At 43.8% G+C, this 13086-nt stretch overlaps 1 protein-coding gene across 1 annotated transcript in view; it reads left to right on the top strand.

Annotated features, from left to right (window-relative positions):
- Positions 1-10392, top strand: part of mgat4b (alpha-1,3-mannosyl-glycoprotein 4-beta-N-acetylglucosaminyltransferase B) — a 109167-nt gene extending 98775 nt beyond the window's left edge. Inside the window, exons 9-15 of the mRNA XM_010901086.4 lie at positions 471-601; positions 755-862; positions 1902-2095; positions 2813-2891; positions 5356-5443; positions 7710-7822; positions 8054-10392. Coding sequence (XP_010899388.1) covers positions 471-601; positions 755-862; positions 1902-2095; positions 2813-2891; positions 5356-5443; positions 7710-7822; positions 8054-8077 — 737 coding nt within the window. The 3' untranslated portion in view covers positions 8078-10392. The remainder of the gene's footprint in view (positions 1-470; positions 602-754; positions 863-1901; positions 2096-2812; positions 2892-5355; positions 5444-7709; positions 7823-8053) is intronic.
- Positions 10393-13086: the final 2694 nt, after the last annotated feature.

Raw genomic sequence — 13086 nt, forward strand, 5'->3', positions numbered from 1 at the left:
ATCAGTATTAATCTGACAATGAAATTACTTTAAATTAAATTCTGCGCTCAAGGGTCCGTGTGCAATTCTATTTAATTTGGATTTAATTTCAGAGCACACTGGCTAAGTTTAGCCTTGTTTCTGGGTCGTTGTGTCTTGCTGCACTCTACTTTCTACTTTACTTTTTTCCCCAATTTCCCAAATCGTCCTGCTAGGCATGAATACATCTGAAAGAATGTAATTGTCCAATTAGCCAATCAGAGGGTAATGTAGTCTGTGTCATATTTCGAAACATACCTGTCCAAGACTGAGACCTTTCTGTTCTTAGCCAATGACTTTGGCCTAGAAGATAAGGGTCCATTTGGATTTGGAAAGCTGTGAAGTGTTCCAAAAGCTCAACATGAGAGTAAAAATATTTACATCCCAACAACATTTGGCGCCGTTTAATGATGTCACACATCGTAACTGAGCTGCGGCCCCTCTCTCCTCAGGTAAGATGTTCAAGTCTCTGGACTTATCGCTGATTGTGGAATTCATGCTAATGTTCTACAAGGACAAGCCCATCGATTGGCTGCTGGACCACATCATGTGGGTCAAGGTGTGCAATCCGGAGAAGGATGCTGTAAGTCCATGTTCTGCTTCCTCCAAGGCAGAGAACCAAGCACCCACTTTCAGCAGTCTCTGAAAATGGCACAACTCCCGCAACTGTTTTTCCCTCTGTTTTTTTTCTCTCTATTTCTCACTTATGTCTTTCTCCTGCTTGTCACATTAATAGAAACACTGCGACAGGCAGAAGGCCAACCTGAGGATCCGCTTCAAGCCCTCTCTGTTCCAGCATGTAGGCACCCACTCCTCTCTGGCTGGAAAGATCCAGAAACTTAAGGTGTGTTTGTATGTGTGTGTGTTTGTGTCACGTCTTCACATGTGGGAACCAGAATTGTTTCGTAATCCTTGTCTTGTACAAAAATCCCTGCAAAGATAGTGAAGCAAGTGTTCCCATGTGGGGACATGTTTTATTTGTCTTTATTTAGGACAAATGTTGCGGTTGGGTTTATGATTTGCAATATGTCCCCGGAGTGTTGGTTAGGTTAAGGGTTCAGGAAAACAGGACTTTAATTGGAAATAATGTTTCCATAGTATCCTACATGGATAGTAAAATGTAAATGTGTCTGTGTGTTCAGAAATATATGTTACAAAATGGTATCTCTGTGTTCCTCTAGTGTTTCATCCAATCAATTGTTTTTGTTTACATAGGGATTCCTCCTGCATCCTCTCACTGTGCATGAGTCAGCTTATCTGCTACAGTCTGGAGATGTTGGACATAAAGTCTCTGAGAGCTGCGCTACTGCTAGACACTTGTAGTCCCCTGAGTGGTCCAGATGGGAGCTGTAAACTAACATTATTTAATGTGTTAAGAGCAGCAGTGCCTCTTCCTCACTGCCGACAATGCATTGTTTTTAAGGTCCCGCGGCCATAGGGGGAAAATAATCTGTCTAAGAATGACAAATTATTTCTAAAAGTGACCGTCACTCAAAAAGCCCATGTTGGCTAAGACTGCCTTATCAGTCGAGCAAGCTGCCTAAATCTGGCATAAACGTAGACAAATTACCCACTGGGCATGCACGAATTTCAGGCGGCGCCTATTTGATTTAACTTTTACTTTACTCCAATGTCATTGAGATGGTTAGGTCTTGGCTGAATTTGTTGAATTGGAATAAATTATCTTTAAAATTGCTAAAGTACATTACAGTTGTATTGTGTTTTTTTCAGGTAGATTGATTAATTATACATTATCTATAGTAATGCTTCCAAATCCCAATAATAAATCGATGTATGTCGAGGATTGACTGAGTGCTTCCTCAAAGTCAATATAAAAGCGTAGCGATGGATACTGATAACCCCCCCTTTGGGTGTTATTCCAGGACAAGGATTTTGGCAAGCAGACCCTGCACAAGGGCCACGCCAACCCGTTGGCAGAGGTGACCACCAGCCTGAAGACGTACCAGCACTTCACCCTGGAGAAGGCGTACCTGGGAGAAGACTTCTTCTGGGCCTTCACACCCGTGGCTGGCGACTTCATCCGCATCCGCTTCTTCACGCCTGTCCGCATCGAGAGGTGACTCTCCCGTGGCACGGCTTGAATACACCCCCCGGGTTTTTCATGGGGGGGTGGACACAGATTAATCTCGTTTGTTTTACGAAGCCCTTTGTTCTTTGGCGGTTGTCACAGAGTTCTTGCGTGAGCACCCGGCCTAAAAAACCTGACGTTCAGGCTGTAAGATCGAAAAAACACGACGGCGAAACCCCTCTGAAAGGTTGGAACCTAAGAAGAAACCTAGAGTGGAGCTGCTCTCCTCAGGGTGGCGTCTTCTCTTAAGGCTGCATCCTTCTCTTTGATATTCAAACACTCAAATGACCACTGTGTCAGAAACATGCATGTGCGTCCGTAGGCTGCACTCTCTCTGTCGGCCTCTCTTATGAATAATCTGCCTCACATGAAGCTGAATATTTGACTCTGATGGAGGTGACATGCATTTTTAATTGGTCCGATGTGATCTGTGACCTGGTAGTGGCTCTCTGTCTCCACATTCCTGTCAGACAGATGGCCTGTGTGTCTCTGGGCCTCTCTAACGGGTAATGGGTGATGGTCTCGCTGGGTCTCCCACGCTGCTCTACACACTGCCCTTACTGCACTCTGATTAGTTACTGGACGCCACATTGGATTTGCTGTGGATTTCTAATAAGGAAAGTTTAGAACGAGTTTGAGCTGGGTTGACTGAGCTTTCTGTCTCCCCCTCTTTTTCTCTCTCTCTCCCCGTCTCTCTGTTTCTAGGTATTTCTTCAGGAGCGGTAACATTGAGCATCCAGGTGACAAGCTGTTCAACACCTCTGTGGAGGTGCTGCCTTTCGACGTGAGTCACACTGCTATTCAACCCATTCTCTTCACCACTCACCCCGTTCAACCCAATCACTTCACTATTCACCCCATTCTCTTCACTATTCACCACCATTCACTTCACTATTCACCCCATTCTCTTCACTATTCACCACCATTCACTTCACTATTCACCACCATTCGTTTCCATCCACATAATCCTTGGCACTTCACATTGCAGAACTTTGCTGTAAGGAACAGGCCTGGTTTATGGTGAAGCGCTGTCCTTAGCACAATACATCTGGATACCACCCTTCAATGGGGTGTATTGGCCTTTTACCACACACACATGATCGGCAAAATTTTAAACCAACAGTATGAAATTAAATATTTTTTTGGGTCACACCTGTGGTATACAGTCTCATATACCACAGCATGTAGCCATTCTGCATTCATGGTTTGAGCCAACCATTTTATAATGGACATCGATAGACAGATGGCAGCTATAAGCCTGGTTCATCCTTCCACAGGATAATCCCTTAACAATACATAGACCTTTACTATTCTAGCACTGGTAATATCAACCGGTAACAACAGCATAATAATACCTGATGCAATGAAGTAATGTTGGTTGACATTACATAAAGCTTTGGTATAATAACATGAATGTTAGAAACAACCGAGAACACAAGTCTGTATATATCAGAGAGACTCTGGGCAATGGACGCTGCGCCTTAAGTGGAAAGACCTATGACGTCAGTGTCCATCTTGTTGTCATGGGAGCCCATAAGCCATGTCGAAAGACAAGCACCCATGTCGTCACGCTTGGGAGGACAGCCAGTGAAAGGGTGAAAGAGAGACAAAGAATTAGAGAGAGAGAGAGGGAGGGAGAGTGGGTGGGGGGGTGATAAGGGGATCGGAGACATTGAGGAGAAAAGTAAAAAAAAAAAAAAAAAAAATAGATGAGGAATGAATGAGGACAGAGCAAGGTTTTCGTTTATTTTTTTATTTTTTTATTGGGGGAACAAGAAAGATAGGGGAGGACTCCCGGGCGGCGCTAATCAGATCAGTCTCCAGCTGGCCACGCTTCAGGAGCCCTCACCTTAAGATGATATTTCATCCAGCAGCACCAGCAGGGCGAGCCGAGCCGGGGGTTTCAGATTAGGCCCCCACAAACCTCCACGCGCCGCGACAGATTAATAGCTGGATTTCGCCGAGGCTTGAGCAAGATATTAATCTAATGCTGTCCACCCTCTGTCTCTATCTCTCTCTGATTTGTTCTCCCCCCCCCCCCCCTCTGTCCTGTACTCGTACAATCCATCCCAACACCTGCCTGTCATAGAGACCTTGTAGTGCTTGTGAGGAAGCGAGAGAGGAGTGACAATACAGTGTGACTGCTGTTACTACCATAGGAAGAACAGCTGATAACAAGTGATATTGGTTTTCATCTGTACTGATTTGCTGTTGATGGATTAAGGCGGGGCACCTGCATTTGCACTTTATGACAGCGGATATAAAAGGTTGCTTAATAAAAGAACATTGATTGATTGAATTAATTTTGGATGGAATTGTTTAGGCCCCTCAGCAAGTCACAGCTGCCTTAGAGTAGAGCAGTGAGGATTGGGGGAAATGTGAGGACAGGTGAGGAGAGAGAGAGAGACAGCTGCAGAGGAAGAGAAAAAACAGGTGAGGAAAAGGACAGTAAGAGGTATTACTGGTGGAGCAGGAAGAAGAAATCGAAAAAATAAAGAAACGAGAGAATCCGAGAGAAAGAGAGAGAGCCACGCTGTCAAACGCAGTTAAACGATGGAAGCAGGAAAATGTCATATTTTGACTGTAGCATAATCACTTGTGAAATCAGCCTGCATTGATTTCTATTTGGAGCAACAGCAGATTAGGAAAGTCCTCTTTCAAAAGGTCAGCCTGTTTTCCCTCTTCTTCACCCTCCTGTTCTTTCTCCTTCATTGCTTTAGTTAAGCAAGTCAAACCGATATTTCTTCAGCACTGAGATTGGCTATGACAGCAGCAGTAACACTAAAGAGACTCCCTTTACAATGGAGACTCCCTGATACCCCCTCTCTCTTTCCCTCTCTCTCTCTTTCCCTCTCCCTCTCCCTCTGTCTCTTTCACTCTGTCTTTTTTTTTGTTTTAAGACAATACAGACCCTAGTTAGGTGGATCTGAGCTCACAGTTAGTGTCATCAGAGGGAGTATGCATGTGTGTGCGTGCATGTGTGTGCGTGCGTGTGCGTGCGTGCAGGTGCGCGTGCAGGTGCATGTGCGCGCAATCTGCTAACTCAATCCAAAGATAAAAGGAAGACAATTCAAATAGCTTCCTGTGTTCAATGCAGTGGTTGATGTATGGTCGGAAGCTGTGATCTGAGTGCAGATCAAACAAGGTTGCTGTCTGCATTGATCTGTGTGCATGTTTTTACTTGTGTCTGTGTTCGTGTTTTTACGTGTGCGCGCGCCCCTGCTCACACACCTGTTCATCTCCAACAGAATATTCAGTCTGAGAAAGAGGCCTTGAAAGAGGGGAGAGAGAAAACACCTAAATACCACAGAACTGAGGACGGCTTTATCAGAATAGGTGAGTATACGTGTAACACACCCGAATACTGAAGAAACCGTATCACATGGGTCATGTTGTTTAGACAACAAACAGTAAAGAAAATGGCATGGATGGAAAACATACCTTTTTCCAACCAAAAAAACCAAAACACTTACTTAGAGTACCCTCTAATAAATTGGAACTGTGCTGACAGGTCAGTAAGTAATTATTTTTACTGGGGATGTATTTTCCCAAATGTGGTCCCCGGCACACACACGGCCCCCGGCACGCACGCGGCCCCCGGCACGCACGCGGTCCCCGGCACGCACACGCGGTCCCCGGCACGCACACGCGGTCCCCGGCACGCACACGCGGTCCCCGGCACGCACACGCGGGCCCCGGCACGCACACGCGGGCCCCGGCACGCACACGCGGGCCCCGGCACGCACACGCGGGCCCCGGCACGCACGCGGGCCCCGGCACGCACGCGGGCCCCGGCACGCACGCGGGCCCCGGCACGCACGCGGGCCCCGGCACGCACGCGGGCCCCGGCACGCACGCGGGCCCCTGACAAATCCAGGTCAATGAATTGTGGGGTGCTCTGATGCAACAATTACCCCCCACACCCAGACAATGGGTCGATGGCAGGGGTGGTTAAGGACCACCAGCCCTGTTTAGTGGAAGAGGGGGTTTAGCAGGGTAACTGGAGAGAACAGTTTTGGTGATATTACTGTAGATAATACAGGTGATATTACTGTAGATAATACAGGTGATATTACTGTTGATTATATAGGTGATATTACTGTTGATAATACAGGTGATATTACTGTTGATAATACAGGTGATATTACTGTTGATAATACAGGTGATATTACTGTTGATAATACAGGTGATATTACTGTTGATTATATAGGTGATATTACTGTTGATAATACAGGTGATATTACTGTTGATAATACAGGTGATATTACTGTTGATTATACAGGTGATATTACTGTTGATTATATAGGTGATATTACTGTTGATAATACAGGTGATATTACTGTTGATAATACAGGTGATATTACTGTTGATAATACAGGTGATATTACTGTTGATAATACAGGTGATATTACTGTTGATAATACAGGTGATATTACTATGCTCTGGGTCATACTGTGTTGGAATAGGGACATGGGTAAGGGTGGGGGGGAAATGGGCCTGACCGAACATAAAACTTTACCTACTCTGATTTGAAACTCTGTGTGTCCGAACAACACAGGCACCAGAGGGAATGCATATTTTGTAGTAGGGCAACAGAAACCGCATGTGATGGACTTACCTGATAGCATCCTTGGCCTGTACCAAGATCAACTGATTCGTGTTGTTATAAAATCCCATTGTTCCTTCCTTAAAGATTCGCTCCTGAGCTTTGTTTTGCATCCAGGCAGAGCTAGGAAGGTTGTGCTCACGGATCCCATCACCCAATTCTTGCATTACAAACCCATTTGTAACATTTCATGAGAATGATGTGTGCCTGAGGTCCCAGATTGCATCTTAATTTGCCTATCTGAGAGGGCTGGTTGGTCAGAACGAAAGGCAGATGCATGTAGTGTGCCTTCACAGGACTACCCAATGAGCACAGATTGATCAACCCAGGGAACGGAGGCAGAGGAAGAAGCCTTCGTTCAGTATTTGGGCAGGGCCCCGAACGCCTGCCAGTTACATCTTTTTGACATTTATGCAAAGGCCTCTATTTCTCCGCACTAGTGTTTCTCACTTAGAACGTGGAACTTCTCATGACATCGTTTGAATTACTACAAGCATTCCCTCTGACATCTTCATGAATATTTGAAGCGGAAAACAATATCAGTCTTAACGTGCACTGCAGATCCTGTTCGGACCAAATCTATTAACTGTGATATTGCTATCAAATGTTCACCGGGTTGGTCTTTTCTCTCCAGCTCCACTCTGTGGAATATTAGCTTTCATGCCTAGTGTAACCTAACACACAGAACCCACTGTAAGGACTCCCATGTTTGATTTGATTCTCCACGTTGAGGAACAAGATTGATATGAGATGGAATTAACATTCTGTGGCAGGCCAATAAATATAGCATTTCAAGGCATGGGATGGACTTGTTTTTAGGGACATCCTTGGCTTGAACCAGTGTATAGGTCAGTATGTCTTGACTTTGTGTGGACCCTGTTTTAATTTAAGGAGGTATCAAAGTTCCACGTATTTACTGAGGTACAGATGCATTACAATGCTACATTGTGACTGCAGAGTTTATTGACTGGTTTAATGGTTCCCTGTGTCCTCTAGGAATGTTCCATAATGGGATTGCAGAGGGGGAGGTGGACCCCACGTTCGGGCCCCTGGAGGCCCTTCGTCTCTCTGTGATCACAGACTCACCCGTCTGGGTCATCCTGAGCGAGGTTAGCCAACCCAGTCATTACCCGTTCACCACAAGTCCTTGCTTGCACTGAGCTTTTCTCATAAAGAGCCCCTTGTACTTCAGGCAACTTGAAGTGAAAGTTCAGAGATAAATCTAAATTGGCCAGAGGTTTTCAAGAGGTCAGATGTCTTGGTGGTATCCATGTTCCAAGCTGACCGTGTTGTCAGACAAAATGTCTAAGGTTTTAAATTATATTCCTCTTGCCCTACAGATATTCATCAAAAAAGCAGAATGAGTTACCACATCCCACAGCAATACCTCAGTCATCCGTTGGCCCGTTCAGCAGAGAAACCGAGCCTTTGCAAGCTACCCTTGTTCCCTGACTTTTGGCGTCAAGTTTCTCAGGTGCAGTCGGATTGCGCCATCTGCTGGTGCGATCTTGCCATCGCCGGGTCCAACTGAGACAGTCTGCCCAATCTTCGGTTGTCAGACAGCGTGGGAAGATCTGCCCAGACATGCTGGAGGACATGAGTCCTGCACGGACAACACACAGACAAAGCTGTATTTAGGAAACTGTATTTATGTGTACATAAAGGTTTATGTTTTGAATAACTGTAATTACACTGGCAACTGTCAAACAGCTAACGGGATTGCCCCGCCCCTTTTGACGACACTACGACGGAATATTGCTGCTTCGGAAATCAAAGACTTCGCTTCACAGTTACCCAGACAGAACTAAATGATGCTACTTCAATATTGGACAGACATGTTTTGACAAATGTTCCTGGTTTTACTTAAATCTATTCATAGAATGTGTGTGTGTGAATATAGGCCTAATATGCATACTTATGTACACACAATCATATGAATGATCAATATTATGTGTGTTATTATGTACATACAATGAGTGTCCCCAAAAGTCAGTCAGAATGATAGTCTAGACCTATACAGTGTAGAACGAAATAGACCTTTAGCCAGAAAGTACACTTGTCACATGTTTGAATAAAATGTCTTTATACAGTCAATTCTAGGGCCAGAATTCAATCAAGGAACGTTGTGATTTTCATTGTTAAGAACATCTTTTCAGGTTTTTTTTCTTTTGTGAACAATGTTTGCTAACATAATTTTTTTCCCCATCTCCAGCTATCAATTTACCTTAATGTGACATGAAGCTAACCAGGCTGTGGGGATGAATCAATGTAAGCTAAGGCCAGACATGAGCTTCTCTACTGCATTAGCTAGAAAACGGGAAAAGACAGCATTCTCAATAATGTAGGAAATGTATCTGACTTGGCCTTTGGATCTTCTCAATCTTCCAAATATCAGATACTCATGGTCAGTTTTAACCAAGCCATTAGAAAAGCTTGGCTAAATATGTAGCTTTAATCTTTGTTGTCAACTTAATCAATGATTGTCAGAACGACCAACCACCAAGAAGTCAAAGAAGAACCCCTATCTCCAGTTCATGTGAGATTTTCACAATGTTACAACTTAATGTTAGATAGTTGCTCATCCTGAAAGTAGTTTGGCCCAACAGAAACAGTTTTCCTTTATCGGGTAGTACAATAATTAGCAGCCTTTAGCCACCAGAGCATGTCTTTAAGAGGTCACATCAACTTTAATACCTGTTGATGTTTTGCTACTGGTGGCCAAAGGTACCTGATGTTTGTAATGGCAGTTTAAATAACATACTTAACCCTGAATTGTGGTTCATCTTGGCCCATAGACTGCTCAAAGAGTGAGGAACTATTTAGCATTCATTTGTGAATTACTGTTTAATTTTTTTCCCCACCCAACTGAAGGGTCCTGAGAAAGTGTGCAGTAAGACAACCCATACCTTCCCACGTAGTTTGTCTACTATTACCTTGAAGGTCCCATTTTTTTCAAGCAGTGTTTGTATAAGCCCCAGCGCCATACTTAAACACTGTCCAAATAAACTATTTAAAGGTAAGAGCCACACTTAACTTCTGTTAATTACAATAAATGAGTATCGCATTAAGGGACACATTGACATGTGTATCCACAAACCATTATTTCTCAGAGCCCCACCACAGAAGCAATGAATGCTGTTGATCCAGGTCCTATGGCGTGTTGGCACGGAACAAGTGAACGGGATTTCATCCAGTACTAATGGATTGAAATATAAATTAAACCTGGGGACCTGCAGCCAAAGTGGGAGCACTTTCATATCGAATTCTGACAGGCAACTGTTGCTTGATTCTGTTGCGTCAACACAGCTTCCCAGCCATAGCAGGCAAACTGGTTTTTCTGTTGATTGGAGTGTTCACTCCAGGGACAGACAGACTGAAGTAATGAGGGTTGTGCCAAAACGGTGTCTTAGGAGCCCTGTTTATGTTGTTGGTATGGCCGCTATTGAATAGCAGGTGCACGGTTGCATAAAGTCAACAGCCGGGCAAAGTACAGCAGACAACTGAACTGTACCCAATGACTCTCTGACCTGCCCTCTGTGAAAGAGTTTTGTTTTTCTCGTAAGATGCACTGGAATGCATTGCTATTCTATGTTGTATTTTGTATAATTTAGATATAAACTATATTTAAGGACATTATCTTCTATCCAATCTGTGAATTGTAATAAAGACGGAATTTCAATTGACAAGCCTCGGCTTTCGATGTGTGTCTGTCTGGTCCGTTCGGTGTGGATTAGTCTGATGATGTGAGTGCGCGGGCTGGTGGTGCCAAATCACATGTGGAAGGGTCACATGTCTCACATTGTTCGTCAGTGGACTGTGACTTCATTTCTCGGCACCATAAGCTTCTCGTAGGTTGCAGAAGAGTTTGTGTAGATATAGTATGAAGCCATGTGATGTGATAATATGGCGGCATTAAAAACAAAATGTTTAGGCCCTCCCAACACCACGGCTGTTCCACATGCTAATTATCATAAGTTGTAGTGTCATACAATTACACAACAAGGCGTGAGGGTTTGTGTGATATGCCCAGTATGTTCTCATGAAGGTTGGTTGATCGAAAGCTCAATTAATTGAGAACTGCATTGATCCTGAGTGTGCGGAGGTCCTTATTTCCATATGCCCAATATACCAGAGTAATAAGCCAGAGTATATTTCCATATTCTAAACCTGAAGATGCCTTATTGTTATTAGTTAGCTGATATCTCAAATACCACAGCTTTCAACATATCAGCATACAAGATTCAAACCATCCAGTTTTAAATGGGTGTTAGAATGTTTAAAAGGTTAAATAAGAATCTATATAATGAGTATCTATATGTAATATGTATTTATATGAAATGCTGTGGATCATTGTCCTACTGGAAGAATCAACAACAATTCAGCATCCTGGCAGAGGCATACAGATTTTGCTCTAAAATCTCCTGGGGACCGTGTTATACACTGGTGTTACACACTGGGTGGTTTGATTTTGGGAACAAAATCTACTGTACCCCAACATCCCAAATCCACCAGCGTAATTAAACATTGCATATCCAGAATCACACTTCACAGTGGGTTGTGCATATACTGCTTACTTCACAGTGGGTTGTGCATATACTGCTTACTTCACAGTGGGTTGTGCATATACTGCTTACTTCACAGTGAGTAGTGCATATACTGCTTACTTCACAGTGAGTAGTGCATATACTGCTTACTTCACAGTGAGTAGTGCATATACTGCTTACTTCACAGTGAGTAGTGCATATACTGCTTACTTCACAGTGAGTAGTGCATATACTGCTTACTTCACAGTGAGTAGTGCATATACTGCTTACTTCACAGTGAGTAGTGCATATACTGCTTACTTCACAGTGAGTAGTGCATATACTGCTTACTTCACAGTGAGTAGTGCATATACTGCTTACTTCACAGTGAGTAGTGCATATACTGCTTACTTCACAGTGAGTAGTGCATATACTGCTTACTTCACAGTGAGTAGGTTTTCTTCTGCATGACTATCCCTCTTTTAATGCCAACCCATCTCTTGTGTTTGTAGCCAGAGAGTTCTTTTTGTAAAGTCTAGCCATAAACTTAACCAAAAAACAAAATGTTTGTTTCCGCTTTCTAATTTGTCACTGTGGAATGTATTTTGCATCACAGTGTATTATAAAGAAGTGGTTCCCAACCAGGGGTACTAGGACCCCTGGGGGTACTTGGCCTCTCCACAGGGGGTACTTGAAAACACTCATGACACCATAGACTTACTAGTGAAATTAACATGAGGGGGTACTTCAGGGGTACTGAAAGCAGTGCAAAAACATTTTGGGGGTACAGTAACTGAAAAAGGTTTGGAGACACTGTTATAAAGGATGCATTATTAGATACCGTATTTCACATGATGGCATCCCATGATGCCTGGGCCATTAAAGGGCTCCCGGCAATATAACATTGTCACCTGGGTGCAAGGACTTGCTTTCTAAATGTATTTTGTTCATATATTTTGTATTCCACTAGTAGCACAGTAAACCTACACTCACCTAAAGGATTATTAGGAACACCATACTAATACTGTGTTTGACCCACTTTCGCCTTCAGAACTGCCTTATTTCTATGTGGCATTGATTCAACAAGGTGCTGAAAGCATTCTTTAGAAATGTTGGCCCATATTGATAGGATAGCATCTTGCAGTTGATGGAGATTTGTGGGATGCACATCCAGGGCACGAAGCTCCCGTTCGACCACATCCCAAAGATGCTCTATTGGGTTGAGATCTGGTGACTATGGGGGCCATTTCAGTACAGTGAACTCATTGTCATGTTCAAGAAACCAATTTGGAATGATTCGAGCTTTGTGACATGGTGCATTATCCTGCTGGAAGTAGCCATCAGAGGATGGGAACATGGTGGTCATAAAGGGATGGACATGGTCAGAAACAATGCTCAGGTAGGCCGTGGCATTTAAACGATGCCCAATTGGCACTAAGGGGCCTAAAGTGTGCCAAGAAAACATCCCCCACACCATTACACCACCACCAGCCTGCACAGTGGTAACAAGGCATGATGGATCCATGTTCTCATTCTGTTTACGCCACATTCTGACTCTACCATCTGAATGCCTCAACAGAAATCGAGACTCATCAGACCAGGCAACATTCTTCCAATCTTCAACTGTCCAATTTTGGTGAGCTTGTGCAAATTGTAGCCTCTTTTTTCTATTTGTAGTGGAGATGAGTGGTACCCGGTGGGGTCTTCTGCTGTTGTAGCCCATCCGCCTCAAGGTTGTGAGTGTTGTGGCTTCACAAATGCTTTGCTGCATACCTTGGTTGTAACGAGTGGTTATTTCAGTCAAAGTTGCTCTTCTATCAGCTTGAATCAGTCGGCCCATTCTCCTCTGA

The sequence above is a fragment of the Esox lucius genome, chromosome 4 (genome assembly GCF_011004845.1).
Source record: "Esox lucius isolate fEsoLuc1 chromosome 4, fEsoLuc1.pri, whole genome shotgun sequence".
NCBI lineage: Eukaryota > Metazoa > Chordata > Actinopteri > Esociformes > Esocidae > Esox > Esox lucius.